This window comes from Manis pentadactyla, chromosome 10 (assembly GCF_030020395.1).
Source record: "Manis pentadactyla isolate mManPen7 chromosome 10, mManPen7.hap1, whole genome shotgun sequence".
In the NCBI taxonomy this organism is placed as follows: Eukaryota; Metazoa; Chordata; class Mammalia; order Pholidota; family Manidae; genus Manis; species Manis pentadactyla.
Genome location: NC_080028.1, coordinates 82,668,633 through 82,687,939, shown reverse-complemented (window position 1 = coordinate 82,687,939; position 19,307 = coordinate 82,668,633). Strand labels below are relative to the sequence as shown.

Here is a 19,307-nt window from a genome sequence, read left to right as displayed (position 1 = left end):
TCTATAAAATACCACTTGGATCCAATCACTTCCAAATTGCAATTCCCTGTACACAGGACGGGAGCCTAACACTGGATGCTAGGAGTGAAGCAGGGGTGAAAGAAAACTTCCCAAAAAGTAAAGCCGACTTTAGTTAGGTTTTAGGGGAGATGTGTTGGCAGGAATTCCAATGCTAATGTCTGGAGCCAAGAGAGACTGAGATATTGTTTCCCAGGGTTGAGACCACGGACCCACGCAGCTTCACTCCATTCTCCACGTTGCAAAGAGTAATCCTTTAAAAATGCAGATTTTCTGTAGAAAAGTCTCCCCACTGCTTTGAGGATAATGTCAAAGTCTCTTTAGAATCTGGTCCCAGGTTACTTACTTCTTTAGTCTCAGTTTTTAAAACCTCCCTCCTCTTTAATTTTATGCTCCAGCCATGCTGAAGTTTTCTAAACTTGTCACATCCTATTCCCTCTGCCTAGAAATCCATCACCAAACGCTGCATTAAGGTGTCAACCCTACCTCATAGTGCTCTGCTTCATTTAAGAGCTCTCTTCTAATCGCCTGCATCTGCAACGGGCTTGAGTCCTTGAGGGAGACTTAAGCGTCCATCGTAAGGTCTTAATGTCCAACTAATTATGAATGAATTCTGGCGTCATGCAGAGTTGGGTAGAGGATTTTGAATTAGCTCCTAGTAACTTTGGCCTTCAGAGAGTTTGTTATTACAGTTTAACAGTTCATTCTAGGGCATGGAGAAACCACTTTTGGGTTAAAACTATTGAGTAATAATTTAGGATTAGGCATATATTGATCTGTAATATCCGGCATGCTCAAGCTAATACCTTTAATACCCATCAGCCTTTCATAGCAGATGGCGTCGTAAGTCCTCATGACCCCTACCACTCGCCTAAGAGCAGCCGCTAGTCTAAACTCGGGATTTTTTTTGCACTTAGACTCCGCCCACGACCCCCAAATGGCGGAAGACCTGCACGCTACGCGATGACATTTCACACTATGCGGAGGCATTCTGACGCTACGCCACCGGCGTAGGTAGGGTGGCCGGTTCTTCCTTCCTCTGTGCTTTCCTTGGCTCCTCCCCCAGCGCTTCACACGCTCATTGTGAAGCCACAGCGGCTGGCAAAATCTAGGGCTGTTTGAGACCTAGGGGCCGCAAATTTTTACCGCGCGTGAGCATCGTGCTGCTCCTTCCCCACTCCAAAGGCTAAGGCGCAACACTCGTCTTTATTCTCTCCTTTCCCGCCGGAGCTAACCGCCCCGGCAGGCGCGGACATCTCGCTCCGCTCCTCCCCCTTCGGGAGCTCCCGCCTGCGCGCTCCTCCTCCCCGTTCCCCGGTAACGCGCACGCGCGCCAGGCCGGCTCGCGCCCTCTCGCTTTCCTCTGGCCCGCGAGACTCTCCTCCCCTTCCGCCTCGCGGCGCTCCCTCGCGCCGCCGTTTTCTCTGCCCACCCCCGACACCGCGGGGCTCCCCCCGCCCGCCAACGGCGGGTCCCCCACTTCCCAATCCTCCTCGCTTCCCGCGCTCTCCGGCAGGGGCCTAGCCCCGGCCTCCTCTCTCCCTCCCTTCCCCCTGATTCCCCTTCCGGACGCTGCCATCATGTTGAAGCCTCAGCCGCCACAACAGACCTCTCAGCCCCAGCAGCCGTCCGCTACGCAACAGGCCGTGGCCCGCCGGCCTCCCGGGGGTACCAGCCCCACCAACGGCGGTCTCCCGGGTCCCTTGGCCTCAACCTCGGCCCCCTCAGGGCCTCCTACGGCCGCTTCTCCCTGCCTGGGGCCTGCAGCTGCTGCCGGGAGTGGGCTCCGCCGGGGAGCCGAGGGCGTCTTGGGACCGCAGCCGTCACCGCCGCCGCAGCAACATCAGGAGAGGCCAGGGGCAGCGGCCACAGGCAGCGCCAGGTGAGGAGAGATGGGTTTCCGGGCACTGGGGCCGAGGCTGCGGTATGGCAGCGGCAGCTCGGTTCCGGCCCGGCGGCGGGGACCTGAGTATACCGCGCGAGGTGGGCCCCTAGCTTGGCTACTTCTGAGAGGCGCCAGGGGGAGTGGGAAACCCCCCGTGAATCTGGGGATGGGCCCTCTCAGATCCTGAGGTTGGAAGTAAAGGGTGCCCGGGCGGCCACCGCGGGTTGTAGGGGCCGCGCTCAGCTTTCAGAGCCTAGTCAGGGATCGGGGTCCGGGCCTTAAGGGCGAGCGGGGCGCCCGCCAGCACCTTTGGAACGAGTAGTTGGGGGGAGATGTGTGTATTAGGAGGTGATCGGGGTCCCCGGCTCCATTACCACGAAGGGTCTCGCGGTCCCCCGCTTCATCCAATGGGGAGTCAGCTGCGGGAAGGGGGACCCCCGGCCGTAGCCAATGGAGGGGGGCGCGCGGCCCACAGTTTGGCCAATGGGGAGGGAAGGACTTAGGACCTGGTTACAACCTCCCCCTTCCCGGTCTGGCCAGTAGAAAGGGAGCGGGATGGGCGGGGGGACGGAAGGAGGGACAACTGGGAGGACGGCGGGCCGGGCACCTAGCGCGCGCGGGGTTGCTCTGTCTTATGACCCGGGCATTCGCCGAGCCCCGGCTAACATTGGGCAAGAGCTAGGAATGTGCGTGTAGAGGTTCACCTGGTGGTGAAAATATGGTGGGCACCCCAGTGGGTTTCTTTCTGTGGGTTAATAGGATTGAGGGTAGCGGTAGACGCAGGCGCAGTGAGTTCTGATCACGGGAGGGGCGAATGTGGAGGCCCGTTGGCTAGTGCGCCGGCGCAGACCGGGCGAGGCCTCCCAGTGGATGGCTTTTGCGGCTGCGCTGTCCCCCAGCCCCGCGAACGGACCCTTGGTCGCCCTCCCCGACCGCCGGTTACATCAGCCAGCAAGGAGCAGGTTACCGGGTGAACCCTCCCGGAGTGGGTAACAGCCTCTGAATGAATATAAAGAGGTCGAAGGGGTGGGTTGTAGAGGGAGTACCCTCCTCCCACGGTTTGGGGCATAAACCTACTGAAAATAATTGTCTTTTCTGTTAGGAAGATAATGTGTCTGAGCTAGGGAGTTCCAAATCAGCACTTAACTGAACTTTCACCTTTACGCCTGGGTTGGATTATTGGTTACAGCATTGGTCTGTTGGAAGCATGTAGCACTGGCCCCCTTGGAGAAAGTGAGAAGGTTATGTTGAATTGGCTTTTAAAGCAGTTGACAACCGTTGTTTATTGCAGTCTGTTTACTTAGCATTTGAAGGGAATGTGTTTTACTGGCTTCTAGGCCTACACTGTTTTTGCTCTATAAGGTGAGTTTGAAAATCTTGTTGAGTAATTGGTTCATGGCTTAATTAGCATCTTCACATGAATATGGTTCTAGGATACCCAGTCTTTTGAAATTAATTGTAAAACAGGAATTGGGCATACATTTAAGTAACTAGTTTCTTGTTTACTTTTCTTATAGGGGACAAAGCACAGGAAAGGGACCCCCACAGTCACCGGTGAGTACCTTCCCCCCACCCACTAAGATAGAGATGCATCTCTGGGAATATGGGGTAGATTAAGTGCAAAAATAGATACATACAAGGTGGGTGTGAGTGGAGTTTGGGCATTTAGAAGTAAGGTGTTGACTGGCTATTTCTTTATTTCTCCCTCCTGTGTTACTGATAGGTGTTGGAGGGTGTCTACACCAATTCCAGAATGCTGCATTTCCTTACAGCTGTTGTGGTAAGTGGGTGCCTAACCCTGGGTTGTTGGAGGAGTGTAATGCTAGAGTTTTCTAGAGACACTTTTTAAATTTTTCCCACTCTCCCAGGGCTCTACTTGCGATGTAAAGGTGAAGAATGGTACCACCTATGAGGGTATCTTCAAGACTCTGAGTTCAAAGGTCAGTGTTCTTAAATTAGCTTTGGAGTTGAATGAGAGGAGGATGAAGAGAATGAAATAGGCTCACTGAAGAAGAAGAGTGGCCTTGGACAACATTGTGGCTGTTAATCATTTGTGCTAGATATGTGTGACAAACAATAAAGGACATGTCTGTGGTTTGCGGGCTGGGTACTTTAACGGTGAACTCAGTCCTGTGACTGATTTTGAGAAGACATTGCACATGGGAATGTGGTGTAGGGAAAGTTTAGAAAGGGTGAGGGTAAAATTGTCATGGTTTTGTCTTCACATTTCTTTATTCTGACCCTTGGTATTGGGAAATGGGACTTTTATATAGTTTGAACTAGCCGTAGACGCTGTGCACCGGAAAGTATCTGAGCCAGCAGGTGGCCCTCGTCGGGAAGACATTGTGGATACCATGGTGTTTAAACCAAGTGATGTCATGCTTGTCCACTTCCGAAATGTTGACTTCAATTATGCTACTAAAGGTATTGTGCCAGGTTGTTATGTCAGACCCGGTCTTTGTGAATAGAGGGCAGAGAGCACTTAGATGATATGATTCTCTCCTCCCTCTTTTACCATCTTAGTTTTTTTTATTTTTTCTTTTGAGGAAGATGGCTGGATTTTTCTTCTTGAAAATATGTTAGATGCGTGGGATGAATTCTGGCCTGTGTTGTGGTTCTTCATATTTTCCTTCCTTTTTTTTCAATTCCTTGCTCCTCTTGAATTATTAAGATGAGGCTTTGGTTGGAGGGTGTTGGAAAGAAGGCTATGAAATAACCACCTGACTACTGATCTTCAATTCTGCCCCTACAGACAAGTTTACAGATTCAGCCATTGCTATGAACTCCAAGGTGAATGGGGAACACAAAGAGAAGGTGCTTCAGCGCTGGGAGGGGGGTGACAGCAACAGCGATGACTACGACCTCGAGTCTGACATGGTATAGTCTCCTTTCCCAAGAGCCTGAGAGCTGCACGGCTGTGCTGCGAGAGTGGGGTTGTTGACAATGATGTCATTCTTGGAACCAAGAGTTGCTTCTGGGGGTGGGGGGAGGGAAATCTTTTACTATTGTTTGTTAATGGAGGGCAGATTTCAAATGGAAAGGTACAGAAAATATCAAAACAAAAATACCTGTTTCCCCATCATCTGTGATTGATAATTACAAGCACTTGCTTCCAGTCCTTCCCCACCCACCAACTTAGAAAAAAGTATAAAGATTGGGTGCCATATAGACCCATTTCCCTTCTCAAAAACAACTACCTTAAATCATTTAAAATTTTTCATGAGTAAATGCATATTATTTTGCTATGCTTAATTTGCATGAGAATGGACTTTTCCTGACTGTTGTTTTGAATTTTTTCTTATTGGTACATATATCTAGTTTATCGTTCTTAACTTTCAACTGTTCTACTTACATACATATGTATATGAAGACATCAAATTGTATTTATCCCTTACTGATTGGTGTTACATTGCTATTATTTTTCTATTAAGAATAGTGCCTTACTCTGCCTCTCTGGGGAGGTATGGGTAAAATTGCAGTATTTCCAGAATCTTCTCCCTGGCCTTTGTGCATCTCCACATCAATAGGTGTTTCCATGGGGTGGAGAGAAGTAGTTTATCTCCATATCAGTAGGTAATTACATGGGCCAGTGAGGGCTTATTTGGACCAGAGAAGTTGGGTGGGGCCTCTTCTGCAGCTGGGTTGTGACACCGGAGAGCAGAAGTGGACGACTGCTTGTAAGAAATGAACAGCTTTCTCCCACTTAAAAAAAAAGTTTTTAGAGTTTTTAGAACATGTGTCCCCATGCACATAAGCCAGAATCTATCTGTAGTGTAGACCTGGAAATCGATTGGTTTTCCTAGTTCCTGCCAGTTTGTGCTACAGTTCCCACCAGCATGTTCCCATTTTTCCACTTTTGGTGTAGTCATATATTTTTAAGGTTTTCAGCCAAATGGATGAGAATGCTAGGTCATCGCTGCTTTCCTTGCTGGGTTTTAAAACATTCTCCCTCCTCCCTCCCTAGTCCAATGGATGGGATCCCAACGAAATGTTCAAATTCAATGAGGAGAATTATGGTGTAAAGACAACCTATGATAGCAGTCTCTCTTCTTACACGTGAGTGTCTTGGAACATCCCAGGTGGTGCGGTTTGAGTCATGGGATCACCAACAGAAGGCCGATCTTTAGGTGGAACATAGCATTTATTCATGCTGTTCTCAGTGTTCAGGTTATCCACTCTCCTCACTCCTGGTCTGCTTTGTGAATTGTTCCTTCACAGGTTTTTCTCTTAATCTTGATTCCAGGCCATTTCATGGGTAGCAAATAACTGCTTTCTTGTCCACCCATCCATAATTTTTCTCTAGATTTAAAACAGACATATGCATCTTAAGTGTCCCTCAGATTCAGAGATAGTTCCTTGCTTTTAGGTATGGGATCTAGTAGATGCCCAGTAAATATATGCTGAGTTATTGAAAGGGTGCGCTAGCATACCTGAGCTGGTGACAGGACTGATAGGAATGTTTTTCCTTTTTTCCTTGTTGTCGACTGACTCTGGGATGGTTGTGGTCCTTGGTGGTCCTCGTAGGGTGCCCTTAGAGAAGGACAATTCAGAAGAGTTTCGTCAGCGGGAGCTGCGTGCAGCCCAGTTGGCTCGAGAGATTGAATCGAGTCCCCAGTACCGCCTGCGGATCGCCATGGAGAACGATGATGGGCGCACTGAGGAGGAGAAACACAGTGCGGTCCAACGGCAGGGTTCAGGACGGGAGAGCCCCAGCTTGGCATCTAGGTAATGCTGGGGCACACTGGTCTGTTTGGGACTCACTGTATGGGCCTGGACTTGGGCCAAGAGCTTTTTGTATACTCTTGTTTAAGACTTACGAGGCTAAAGCTTATGGCTATAAAAAAAAAATTACTTCCAGACTTCTGATCTATATTTTCCTTTTTCTCTACATATTATTCATCCATATGTATATCTTACTTTCTTTTATGAAAATTAACTCAAACTATACATGATGTTCTGCACCTTGAACTACAATGACACTACCACTACTTTTCTCCTAGGTCAGGAGTGGTAGAATGGTAGGGCATTCATTGGCCAAGTTGGTCAGATCAGAGTTAATGCAACAGAAGGTCATAAACTTACTAGCAACACAACATTTAACCAGGACAGATGATCAAGTTGGATAATGTAAAAAGCTGGAGCCAGGGACATGTGTGTGTGTGAATGCACGTGCACACATACTTTAGAAGGAAAGGTTTCCACTTTCTAAAATGTGTGGGTTCTATGGCTGCTTGACTTTATTTGAACTCTCTCCCTCAGGGAGGGAAAGTATATCCCTCTACCCCAACGAGTTCGGGAAGGTCCTCGTGGAGGAGTTCGATGCAGTAGTTCCCGGGGCGGCAGGCCTGGCCTTAGCTCTTTGCCTCCTCGGGGCCCTCACCATCTTGACAGCAGCAGCCCTGGCCCAGGTTCCGAGACCCGTGGTATCAATGGAGGTGAGTGTGAAGCAAATTTTTGTGGGGGGCATGGGAGGGGATGGCAGGGAAGTGGGAAGGATCATGGAAAGGATTTAGATGGGTTGGAAGGATGATGGCATTTGTGGTAATAGCAGGTACTCTGCCTTTTTTTCCCCCATCCTTTGAAAAAAAAAAAATAGGACCTACCCGCATGTCCCCTAAGGCACAGCGACCTTTGAGAGGTGCCAAGACTCTCTCTTCACCCAGCAGTAGGCCTTCTGGAGAAGCTTCTGTTGCACCTCCTCCTGCAGGTAAAATTTCAGGAGTGTTACATGGATAGGAATTTGTAGAAGGGTCTAAATATGTCAGTTGTTGGAATGCTGGATGGGAGATAATTTCAAGGTACGAAAGATGTTTTATGGGAGATTGAATTAATGATTTTTAGGAAAGAATTTGTTAATTTTCCTCATGCAGAAATCCTGATGTAGCAGTCATGGGTTGTGTCTGGCTGGGAGATGTCTTTTGTTTAAATTAGTTGTCAACATTTTAGAAAACAAAAATCATAGAAGTCATAATTGCCACTTTCTTTTGAAATATAGAAAGTTCTACCAATACTGAACCTGTTCTGCTGCATAGCTCTAGTTGGCTGGAACTGAGTCATGATGGTCCCTTTAAACCTTCCAGTCTTTCATGGTGCTCATGAGGCCATGTTATCTGCTTAAATTGTCTGCCTTGTTTTTCTAGACTTCTAGGTTGTCACCTTGCATATAAAAAAATGGGTAAATCTTTCCTTGGTGTTTCTAGTAAGTACCCCATACTCATTGCCTATTGACCAGCAGTAACCATCGTGCAGCTTTCCCTTTTCTTCCAGCGGGCCGGATGTACCCCCCACGCTCTCCCAAGTCAGCTGCCCCTGCCCCAGTCTCAGCTTCCTGTCCAGAGACTCCCATGGGCTCAGCAGTACCGACTTCTTCTGCTTCCATCCCTGTGACTTCGTCAGTTGTGGAACCTGGTGTAGGCTGCATTTCCCCAGCTTCTCCAAAGATCTTACTGGCCCCCACAGATGGTAAGAGCCATGTGGTCAAGGGCTATGCAAAATGTGAAGTGTGTGTCTGGACAGAAAGATCTTCAAGCATCTCTTTTCTTGCTTAGTAAAAGAACTTCCGGCTAAGGAACCTGGGAGAACTCTGGAGTCCCAGGAGCTATCCCGGATAGCTGGGAAAGGTAAGGATTATTTCATCTGCTGAGGTCTGGTGCCCCTTTGATTAAGAGCATTTCAATTAGGAAAGCTGTTGGAATCAGAAACACTGTTTATCAGCCCTGTGGTCCTTATTGCTCTTGCTGGATTCTCAAGAGCTCTTATAACCTTGGTCTCTTTTCCTTTGAGCTACTGGTACTATATAGCTACCTCTGAGAAAAGAAATGTGTATTCTCTCCTTTTTCACTGTCTCCTAGTTCCTGGCCTTCAGAATGAACAGAAGCGCTTTCAACTGGAAGAACTGAGGAAGTTTGGAGCCCAGTTTAAGGTGACACAAGTGTGGGAATGTGCTAGGATGTTAGTTGGATGATAGGGAGGGGGTGAGGATGGTATTACAGAGGCATTGGACTGGGTGGGACAGAAGAGATGAGAGAAGCAAGGATAAAAGAAGCAGAACCTGGGGTGTGGACCAGGTAGTAATGTATGTTTCTCTCCTTTCAGCTTCAGCCCAGTAGTTCCCCTGAGAACAGCCTGGATCCTTTTCCTCCCCGGATCTTGAAGGAGGAGGTGAAAGGGAAGGAGAAGGAGGTTGATGGTCTGTTGACTTCAGAATCCATGGGGTCCCCAGTCTCTTCCAAGACAGAGTCCATATTGGATAAGGAGGACAAACTACCCCTGCCATCATCAGGAGGCACTGAGGGGCCAGAGCAGCCCCCACTGCCTTGTCCAGGCCAAACTGGCAGCCCCCCAGTGGGCCTCATCAAGGGAGATGACAAGGATGAGGGCCCTGTTGCTGAGTGAGTTGTGGGGAGCTGGGTGGTAAATCAGGGTTGATGAGGGGCAAGCCATGACGACTTACTTTATTTCCCTTTTATAGACAAGTGAAGAAGTCAACACTGAACCCCAATGCTAAGGAGTTCAACCCCACAAAGCCTCTGCTGTCTGTGGTGAGATGGGATGGGAGAACATGGACTTGGTTTCTGTGAAACAGATGTAGGAGTGGGGTAATAGAGAGTTGTGGGGAGTTTGGGACCAGGGGCAGGAAGAGGAGACATTGTGCAAATGTGTAGGGACAGTAGCAGCTGGGCGGGTTTGGGGAAAACAGGCCTAAGGTTTGGGGCGGTGAGGGGGGTGGGGGGTGCGGATCCTGATGTGTCTGACAAGTGGTTACATGTTTCTTCCTGGAACTTAGCATTTGGCTTAGGGAGTATGTGATTAGTGTGGTAATTAGGAGCATGGCTTCATTCAGGCCCAGTGACTAGGCTTGAACCCCTGTATGTATAAACTTGATGACCTTGAGCAAGCCACTTAATCTCTCTGCCTCAGTTTCCTTGCCTATAATTTGAGAATGCTCGTGTCATAGGGATGGATGTGAGGCTTAAGATAAAGTGTAGAATGTGTTCGGCATGCAGCACTCTTGAGTGCATTGCCATTTCAGGTATGGGTTGGGGGTCACAAAAATTGTACATTATACATATTCTCCTATATCTCTTAAAGAATAAATCTACCAGTACCCCAACTTCTCCGGGGCCCCGGACTCATTCAACTCCCTCCATCCCGGTGCTGACAGCAGGCCAGAGTGGGCTCTATAGCCCTCAGTACATTTCCTACATACCTCAAATTCACATGGGACCAGCTGTTCAGGTAAGAGGAGGGTAAGAGGTCTGGGCTGGTAAGGACCAGGTCAGGCCTCTTCTGAGCATTTATGTAAGCAGGTCATTCTGTCTCATCTGTATTCTGGTCCCTAGGCTCCTCAAATGTATCCATATCCTGTATCCAACTCTGTGCCTGGACAGCAGGGCAAGTATCGGGGAGCAAAAGGTGAGCCAAGTCAGGAAGGGCAGTTGGTGGGAATGCCCGTATCTCCTGCTGGCAGATGGAGCTTGAACTTGGCACTATTTTGCCTCAACCCGCAGGCTCCCTACCTCCCCAGCGCTCGGACCAACACCAGCCAGCCTCAGCCCCTCCAATGATGCAAGCTGCTGCTGCTGCTGGCCCACCTCTGGTGGCTGCCACACCTTACTCTTCCTACATCCCCTACAACCCACAGCAGTTCCCAGGCCAGCCTGCCATGATGCAGCCCATGGCCCACTACCCTTCACAGGTGACAGGCACAAGAGGGAAGTGGGGGTACAGAATCCGTGTGAGGGACCCCATCTCCACCTCACAGCCTCAGGATCTGGGTGAGAGAGGCAGGCAGTATTCTGGATGGAGGTGTTGGACTCAGGTTTCAGTGTTGGCTCTGATAGGACCTGTGTAGCAAATTGCTGAACACCTGAACCTTAGTTTTTCCCCCTATATGGTACAGATAAAAAGGCTTTTCTTCAGGAGGATTACTGTGAATGTTAAAAGAGGTAGTTAGGACCAGGCCAGAGTAGGGCTGGGCACAGGTTGTGGGGTAGCAGGACAAGCTTCCGAAAGTCCTCTGTCATGCCGATGTTTTCTTTGTCCCTCCAGCCGGTGTTTGCCCCCATGCTTCAAAGCAACCCACGCATGCTGACGTCAGGGAGCCATCCCCAGGCCATTGTGTCATCGTCCACCCCTCAGTACCCTTCTGCAGAGCAGCCCACTCCCCAAGCCCTTTATGGTGAGTTCTGCTGTACCTTCTCCCCAAGGCTGTGCTTCTCAGCCCCTCCCGTGTGCTTGGCAATGATTCTCTCCCTCTTCTGCTGTAGCCACTGTTCACCAGTCCTATCCACACCATACCACGCAGCTCCATGCCCACCAGCCGCAGCCAGCCACCACGCCTACTGGGAGCCAGCCGCAGTCCCAGCATGCGGCCCCCAGTCCTGTCCAGGTGCCTGCCATGGGGGATCCAAGTGGTTGGGGCCGTAAATAAAGGGTGGCCAGAAGAAAGGGGGTAGAGCTAGGTGTCATTCCCCAGTGGGGAAGGTCAGGACCAGGTCAATGGGTGGTAGGCATGGGTGCCGGAAGACTGGGTGGCACTCATCCTTACCCTCCCTGACAGCACCAGGCGGGGCAGGCCCCACACCTGGGCAGTGGACAGCCACAGCAGAATCTGTACCACCCAGGGGCCCTGACAGGCACGCCGCCTTCTCTGCCACCGGGACCTTCTGCCCAGTCCCCTCAGAGCAGCTTTCCCCAGCCAGCTGCTGTGTATGCCATCCATGCCCACCAGCAGCTGCCCCACGGCTTCACCAACATGGCCCATGTTACCCAGGTAAGAGCCTGAGGGACCTGGAGCTGTGGTACTGTGGGTCCCGAGTGCCTGATGCCAGGACTCTTGGGCTGGCCTGCTGTGGCGCCCCCAGCTGCTCCTTGTTCTCTGCAGGCCCATGTCCAAACGGGAATCACGGCAGCCCCGCCCCCCCACCCTGGGGCTCCCCACCCGCCCCAGGTGATGCTGCTGCACCCACCCCAGAGCCATGGGGGCCCCCCCCAAGGCGCGGTGCCCCAGAGCGGGGTGCCTGCACTCTCAGCTTCCACACCCTCACCCTACCCCTACATCGGACACCCCCAAGGTGAGCAGCCTGGCCAGGCGCCTGGATTTCCAGGAGGAGCCGATGACAGGATTCGTGAGTTCTCGTTAGCTGGGGGAATTTGGCATGGAAGAGCTGATGGGCTGCAGGTGGGGCAGGATGCACGGGTTCTGGGTGGGGAGTGAGGGGTCTTGGAGGCAGGGTTGTCCCACAGGGCGCCCGCCGACCTGCACCTGTCTGTGAAGTATGTAGGGTGGGCAGAAGCCACAGTCGCCGCCGCCAGGGGCTTGCTCCTGGCTCTGTCCTTTGCTTCCCTCCGTCCTCGCTCAGTTGTGATCCAGCAGCCCCCCTCCCCACTGCCTCCCCAGCTCTCAGTGACCCCGACTGTCTCCTGACTTAGCCGAGGTAAGGTCAGCGCAGCAGACAGGGCCAGGCTGGGGTGTGGGGGGCTGAGCTGGGCACACGAGTAAGGGCTCTGGCTCACTGGGAAAACAGAGATTGATTTGTGCTTCCAACAGCCCCATGAGACACCTTGAGGAGGCCGCTCCCACCCAAACGCTCCCCACACCCCACACTGGACGGCATTGGATAAAGGGGCAGCTGCTTGGGTTCTAATGCTCCTGCTCTCTTCTCTTTCCCCTCCAACCAGTTCAATCTCATCCCTCCCAGCAGCTCCCCTTCCACCCCCCGGGGAACTGAAGATTGTCCTGGCCGCGACCTGAGACCTCCATGAGTGGAGGGAAGAGTGATCTATGTCTCTTCCCCCAGCAGCTCGGACCAGTCCCAGCCCCGCAAACCCCCCATTCCCCTGAGGGAGCTGGAGAATTCCTGCCAAGCACCTTGAATGGGAGGGGCCTCCAAGTGGGCAGGGCCAGGGTCCAGCGGGGTCGGGGGTTTGGGGGGGGTTCCTTCTCTGCCCCTGCCCATCCCTACTGTCTTGCCCTCCCAATCCTCTCATTTTCCTCCACTGGAGATGGAAGATCTTTTATTTTCTATTATTTATAACCTCAGACTTGGGCCCCCTGTTGTTTCTTCCCCATTAACTTGAGTCATCTGCGTGAGAGACAGACAGATGCCCCACAAGGATGGTTGGACAAGGACTTTTACTTTTTATTACATAAAAATATTTTAAAAAGTATAAAAAAAAATAAAATTTTAAACTAACTTAATCTGCCTATAGTTTCCCTCTTTTTGGAGAGAATAAGATGGTGCTGTCAGTCTTTCTTGGTATATTATGGTTCCCAAGGTGGGGCAGTGTAATTGCTACATGGGTCACCCCCTGCCCTGATGACCTAGAAATCAGCCCCATCTTGAGGTACGACTTGAAGTTTTCATTTCTAATGTAAGTACCTCATGAATTGTGTACATCTTTACACTGAAAAGCACTGTAGTGTTACTGGCCACTGGGAATAAAGGTTTGCCTGGTGTGCTTAGCTGCAGTATTTGGGTGTGGGTGATGAGGCGCCAGGTTTAGGGGAGCAGGAGCTAAACTAGGATAATGGACAGGACTAGAGCCAAGCAGGAGGTGGAGAAAGGAGAAATAATAGGCTTCAGAGGAGGTAGAGTTTTGTTTCTTCCAAGGAGGCAGTTTGGATTTTTTTTCACTGAAACATGAATTTGCATGTCATCCTTGCTCAGGGGCCATACTAGGTAACCTGTATTGTTCCAGTTTTAGTATATATACTGCTAAAGGGAGCAAGGCAGTTTGGAATTTGTAGTCTGTGACCTAGCCTAGGTTTTCTTGTATAATGGAGATAATTTTGCCCTTAGAGGACTGTAAGGATGAGACTGGTGCTCAGTGGGCAGGGCTGTTTCAGCTTGGACCAATCAGGAGATTGGGACAGGGCAGGAAGAATTTAAGTTAAATACAGGGGAATGTCCAGGTTGTAGGGATCTGAAACCTGTTACTGCTAAGTATGAGGTTGGCAGGGGGCAGGGAGGAATGGAAAGAGGTAAGTAAAAAATGGGCAGGCTTAGGTCCCAAGCTGAAGTTCTAGGGGATGCCAGTTGCGGGTAGGGATGGGAGAAGCAGAGCAAGAAAGCCTTAGGCTCCTGATGTTGGTTGGCAGTGCAGATGGGCCAGGCCTCTGCGGTAGTGAGCTATGACTGCAGCCATTACAGCATGGCCCTTGATGCTTCACAAAGGACTGCAGGTTGGTTGGTAACTCATCCTCTTTTCTGAGCAGCAACTCAAAAGTTGGGAGGGAAGTTGGCCTTCATCCAGTAAGGCATCCTCCTATGAAACTTGTGCCTCAGCTGTTGATAAGTGTAAAACAAGTAAACCTGCCCTGTCATCAGACAGACCTTGTTAAGTTCTGACGTCCTTTTTACCTCAAGCCCACTTACTTGCTTCTGAAGTCACAGATCAGATTATGAGTTTTTCAAAACAGATCTCAAGTTGGCCCAAGAGCCTCTCCTTGGTGCTGCTTGTCAGTGGCTTGTCCTGGATATACTAGTTTGTCAGGATCCAAGGTGGAAAGGGTTGTCCATTAATCCCTGCCGGTTATCATTTGTTTGGGGACAGCATCTTGGTCAGTTCAAGTTTGTGAAAATTAACTCTGTATTTTACTCCCTGCATATTTGATAAAACAGCCTTTCTCAATTTTCAATCTCAGTAAATGTTGAAAATAAAACCATTTTACACATTCTATTTGGAACTGGTGACATAGTGGTGTTACTAACCCATCAAGCATGCAGATTACATATTAAGTACCTCTTACACGCTGAGTACTGGTTCTAGAGGTAAGAGACAGGCCCCCATTATCACAGACCTTAAACAAGGGTAGCTAGACATTCACAGCCTGGTAACTACCTGAACAGGAAATGAGGTAGGTCTGGCACCTGAGCCTGCTGCAAGTGATAACTTTACCAGTACCTCCTAGTAGGATAGCAGCTATGAATATTCATTCCTCCTGGAGCATTTTGCTAGGCAATCATACAAAGCTCATTAGTTTTCTCCTTTGGTTACCTTCCTTTCTCAAGCTGTCAAAGCAGTGTAGACAGCTTTACAAAGATGGGAGGTTTTCTAGACCACACCAGAGATGAGCTCCCAAGGTTTATCAAGCTCAACAGTCATGGGCCTCAGCTCCATTTTTATAACCTCCACCCACCGATCCTCTCTGACTTACACAAAGAACACAGGACACAACAAGCTAGCTTACTATTCACAGAACAGTTTATTGACCTACCTCACCCGGTAGGCCACATGGCCCCTTCTGACCAGAAGTGTCAGTCTAGCTGCACTCTGCTGGGTTGCAGTCTATGTCCTGGGAAGGGGGCTCCAGAAACAGGAGAGAACATGGGCCTTGCAGCCCTGAATGCAGTCTGAACAGAGGTCCACACTTAACTCCACTTGATATTCTTGTCCTCCTCTGTCATGGCTGGTATGTCAGTGACAAGGCCGGTACCAATGGTCCGGTTGCTGTCTCGAAGGGTGAAGCGCTGGCCTTTTTCTAAGATCATTGGCTGCCGCAAGATTAGGCTGAGCTTCAGGTCCTCCCCGGGCATGGCAAGCTCCTGGAAGGGCAGAGACGGATCGTGCATGGCCTTCAGGGTGCCTTCGTTCTGTTTGCTGGCTACCAGAGGGGTTAAAAGTCACCGGGAAACGGAACAACATGATTCCTTCTGGGGACGACATCCTAGCTGTCAGGCATGTGCAAAAGCAGAAAAGGACTAGTGGTCAGTGTTCCTTAGGTATGTTTTTAAGGAAGTTGAGGGAACTTGTGGAGTTTTATGGGTTTCTTATTTGCCGGACTTCTCTGCACCCTTATGTATAGTGAAACCCTCAACAAGAGGAATGCTTTTCTGGGAAATCTTTCTGTGGATAAATACTGACATAGCTAAGCTTTTGTCTATTTCAGCCTAGGAAATACTGGATGAGGATTCACTCCTAAGCCCATTGGTCCAGACTTCCATCACCAGTTTCATCTACATCAGCCAACCTTCTCTTCACCCAAGGAAAAGTCACCCACACTGTCACATCTTTGGAACAGCGAGCGAGGCAGAGGTGATATGAGGGGTGCCCCTTCCATGTTCTCTACATCCACTGTACCTTCTCTGGAGGCAAGATGACACGACAGGCCATATCCCACGTCAGGGAGAACATGACAGGCATGAAGTGGGATACAAAAGGCTTGTGGCGGCCACCCTCCTCCTTGCTGAGTATGTAAACCTGGAAATGAAAGAGCAGTTAAGAGTGGAGCCTGGCTTGGCTGGAAGCACTGCCTTTTCAAGGGGGACAGTTTTGGCTCAGTGCTTCCCACTATCACATGCTGCCCTCACCTGTGCCTCCACCTTCTGGTGGGGCTGGATGGATCCTGGCTTGGCCATGACTAGGCCACGCCTCAGATCCTCCCGCTTCAAGCCTCGAACCAGGGCCCCAAGGTTGTCACCTGCCTCTGCCCTCTCCAGGCTCTTATGGAACATCTCAATGCCTAGGAGGGAGAAGAGATGAGGGAGGAGGATCTGGGGCAAAAGGAAGGCACAAGGGATCTGCAAGGGGAGAGGCTTTCCTGGAGCTAGGCTGTGGGTTGTTCCTTCCTGTACCTGTCACCACAGTACGAATGTTCTTGCTATGTCCCAGGAACTCACACTCATCTCCCTTCTTCAAAATGCCACGCTCTAGTGTACCTGTCACCACCGTGCCCCGGCCTAGAAGGGAACAGGACATCAGGGACCCCAGGCAAGGCTACTGCCAGGGGAGGAAGAGTTGATGGAGCATGGCGCTCACCAGGGATAGAGTAAACTGACTCTATAGGCAGCAGGAAAGGCTTCTCCAGGTCCCGGGTGGGTACTGGGATGTACATGTCCACAGCATCCAGCAGCTTCTGCACAGACTTCAGGCCTAGCTCCGGGTCACGTTGCTATGGGGGGATATGACAGGACTCTGAAATTTCCATTCTACTCCTCTTACCAATAACCACTCCCCAGACAGAGCAGAGCTCTGGCTGCCCAACCAGGCTGATCCTCTGCCTGCCTGACCCTGCCTTCACCTCAAGTGCACAGAGAGCAGAGCCTATGATGACTGGGGTCTCCTCCCCTTTGTAGCCAAACTCAGTGAGCAGTTCCCGGACCTCCAGCTCAACTAGCTCCACCATTTCAGCATCCTGGACAGCGTCTGCCTTGTTCACATATACCACAACGTGCTCTACTCCAATCTGTACATGGGAAAGAGAGTGAGAGATGGTGTCCTGGCTGGCCCAACTTCCCACTCTTCCTCTTTCCACCCCTACCCAGACTCTTGAGTACCTGTTTGGCCAGCAGTAAGTGCTCTCGGGTCTGGGGCATGGGGCCATCATTGGCTGCCACCACCAGGATGCAGCCGTCGAGGGGGGCGGTACCTGTGATCATATTCTGAGCATGGGGAGGAGAGGAAACGGCCTAGTTCAACAACTTCCTCAGTTCCACATCCATCTAGCCAAGCAGAGCAGTTAGGAACTGAGGTCCACCTCTCTCTGCTGTCTCCTTACCACCCACTTTGAGTGGCTATGCTCACAAATCCATGATTTCAAACCCATACCTCTTGAATATCTTAAACGTCCTCCCCACAAGCCCAGCATTTTTCCTCACAGGAGGCAGCTCCTGGCCCTGTTTCTAGCCACTTTCTCACCTTAACATAATCTGCATGACCTGGACAGTCTGTGTGGGCATAGTGGCGGGCGGCAGTGCTATACTCCACGTGGGCTGCATTGATGGTGATACCACGGGCTCGCTCCTCCGGAGCGTTGTCAATCTCCTCATATTTCTTAAACTTGGCTCCACCTCCCTCAGCTAAAACTAATGAAGGGAAGAAAACACACCTCTCGGCTAAAGTTCCAGAGGTAGAGGCAGGGCTCAGGCCACAGCCCGAGTTCTTCCCACCTAAACAAAGGTCAGTCTTGGGGAATAATGCTTCCATGACACCCCCGTCTCAACGCCTCCAAGTAGAAGTAACTTCGGTTCAGCAAGAAATGTTAAAGGGCCTCAAGGTCCTGCCATGGCTTCTGTAGCGTAAAGTTTCCTCTCACAGGGCACTGGCCACATCTACCTGGAGGCCATTCGGGGTCCCTAATTTATGTATCGGGATTATGTGTCTCCTGCATCTCCCAACCCACCACCAGCCCAAATTTTGGCTCCTAGGGCCACATTAAACACCTTCAGCAGCCAGTCCGCTGGCCCCACCTCCCCGGCTCCAGGTCCCTCCTGCAGAGCAGGCGCTGCTGGACACGCCCAGCTCAACCCCGCTTACTTTTCGTGATGGCCGCGGTCAGTGTGGTCTTGCCGTGGTCCACATGGCCGATGGTACCTACATTCACATGGGGCTTGTCGCGCACATAAGTCTTTTTGGCCTCCACGGCTAAACCGCGGCACAACGGTTGTGCCGGGACCTTCAGTTGCTGCAAGAGACCCTGCAATAGTGGGGTCGGGCCGGGACGGAGACCTGCCGTGCCAGAGGCTTGGAGTCAGGGCGCGGGTCCGAGCCCAGCCACTCCCGACGAACCCCACGCGTCCCCGGGCAGCCATCGCTTTCCCAGTCCCCTCACCGCTGAAGAGAGGTGTCGCGCGCAGCAGAGTGGTGGCCGCCATTGTGGTCGTATTCGCGCCCCGAATACCGGGTACCCTACACCCTCGCGTGCAGCAAGGAAAGGGCACTAGACACCAGGCGTCACTTCCGGCGGAAGTGAGCCAGAAGGGCAAGTCTGGGCCCCTCTAGCCACCAGTTTTTATGGTCATCTCCACTGACTTCCGGGCGCGGGACGGAAGACGCCAAGGAAGATGCTCGTGTCTCAGGGCCGGGCTAGTATGTAGGTTTCCACGACGCACTTGGGATTTGCGGGCTGAGGAAGCAACGCAGTTCTCTCTGGAAGCGCCGGAGGGCGATTTGGAGCGTCCCTTACTGCACCAGCGCTCGAAGGCTCATGGGCCTTGTAGTTCAGGGCGGCAAGCTGTGTTTGCACTTCGCGTAGGAGTTAGGTAGGGCTTCGCGGGGTCCACAGGGTGAGTGCCAGCTTCGGGGAGGCCGAGGCGGTGGCCTCGGCGCGGATTGCTCAGGAACGCCCTGGCCCACAACCCACCACTGCGCAGGTCTGGCGAGAGATCTGGCGGGTTTTGTGCCGCAGCTGGAGGTAGGACCAAGTCCTGCAGTTAGGCTGAGGAAGATTGTCCTGGGAGCCTCTCGGAGGGTGGGTCTCAAGTGTGACTCATCTCTCTGCTGGGCCTTCCCCCGCACCCCCTTATCTGTAACGTGTGAGCAGTAGTAACTACTTCATAGGGAGATCCTGACGTCTGGCTATGAGAGGAAATGAGTTAGGTAGGAGTCAGGAATGGGATCCAGGGGTCTCCCGTCCCACAGTCCTTGACCCTCAAATACCCGCCCTCCTAGCTCTCAGCCT

The 19,307-nt window shown here is 51.3% G+C and overlaps 2 protein-coding genes and 1 non-coding gene across 40 annotated transcripts; 1 reads left to right on the top strand and 2 right to left on the bottom strand.

Moving 5' to 3' along the window:
- Positions 1–1,332: 1,332 nt before the first annotated feature.
- Positions 1,333–13,106, top strand: ATXN2L (ataxin 2 like). 37 transcript variants are annotated; one of them, XM_036919560.2, is made up of 24 exons: positions 1,337–1,900; positions 3,421–3,457; positions 3,627–3,683; positions 3,772–3,843; positions 4,177–4,327; positions 4,656–4,780; positions 5,868–5,959; positions 6,428–6,628; positions 7,163–7,338; positions 7,500–7,610; positions 8,153–8,365; positions 8,452–8,523; positions 8,755–8,825; positions 8,999–9,294; positions 9,375–9,444; positions 9,995–10,141; positions 10,246–10,318; positions 10,414–10,601; positions 10,955–11,084; positions 11,173–11,294; positions 11,466–11,678; positions 11,980–12,033; positions 12,183–12,342; positions 12,610–13,106. In XM_036919560.2, the coding sequence occupies exons 1-23, from the start codon at positions 1,599–1,601 to the stop codon at positions 12,330–12,332; spliced, it is 3,123 nt and encodes a 1,040-aa protein (XP_036775455.2). In that variant the 5' UTR covers positions 1,337–1,598; the 3' UTR covers positions 12,333–12,342; positions 12,610–13,106. The 37 variants fall into 37 exon arrangements, with proteins under 37 accessions (XP_057343073.1, XP_036775455.2, XP_036775454.2 ...); XM_036919559.2 differs by having other exon boundaries at positions 12,587–13,106; XM_036919536.2 differs by having other exon boundaries at positions 11,790–12,033.
- A 424-nt stretch (positions 13,107–13,530) lies between these two features.
- Positions 13,531–13,636, bottom strand: LOC118929456 (U6 spliceosomal RNA). Its single transcript, XR_005031578.1, has one exon. It is a non-coding gene; the product is annotated as a U6 spliceosomal RNA (small nuclear RNA).
- Positions 13,637–15,094: 1,458 nt separating this feature from the next.
- TUFM (Tu translation elongation factor, mitochondrial) lies at positions 15,095–18,613 on the bottom strand. Of its 2 annotated transcripts, XM_036919607.2 has the most exons (10): positions 18,459–18,613; positions 18,164–18,355; positions 17,546–17,712; positions 17,185–17,289; positions 16,929–17,093; positions 16,667–16,799; positions 16,483–16,587; positions 16,219–16,370; positions 15,989–16,108; positions 15,095–15,453 (listed from the first exon to the last, which is right to left on the bottom strand). In XM_036919607.2, exons 1-10 carry the CDS (start codon positions 18,499–18,501, stop codon positions 15,280–15,282), a joined length of 1,356 nt encoding a protein of 451 aa, XP_036775502.1. In that variant the 5' UTR covers positions 18,502–18,613; the 3' UTR covers positions 15,095–15,279. The 2 variants fall into 2 exon arrangements, with proteins under 2 accessions (XP_036775502.1, XP_036775503.1); XM_036919608.2 differs by lacking the exon at positions 16,483–16,587.
- Positions 18,614–19,307: the final 694 nt, after the last annotated feature.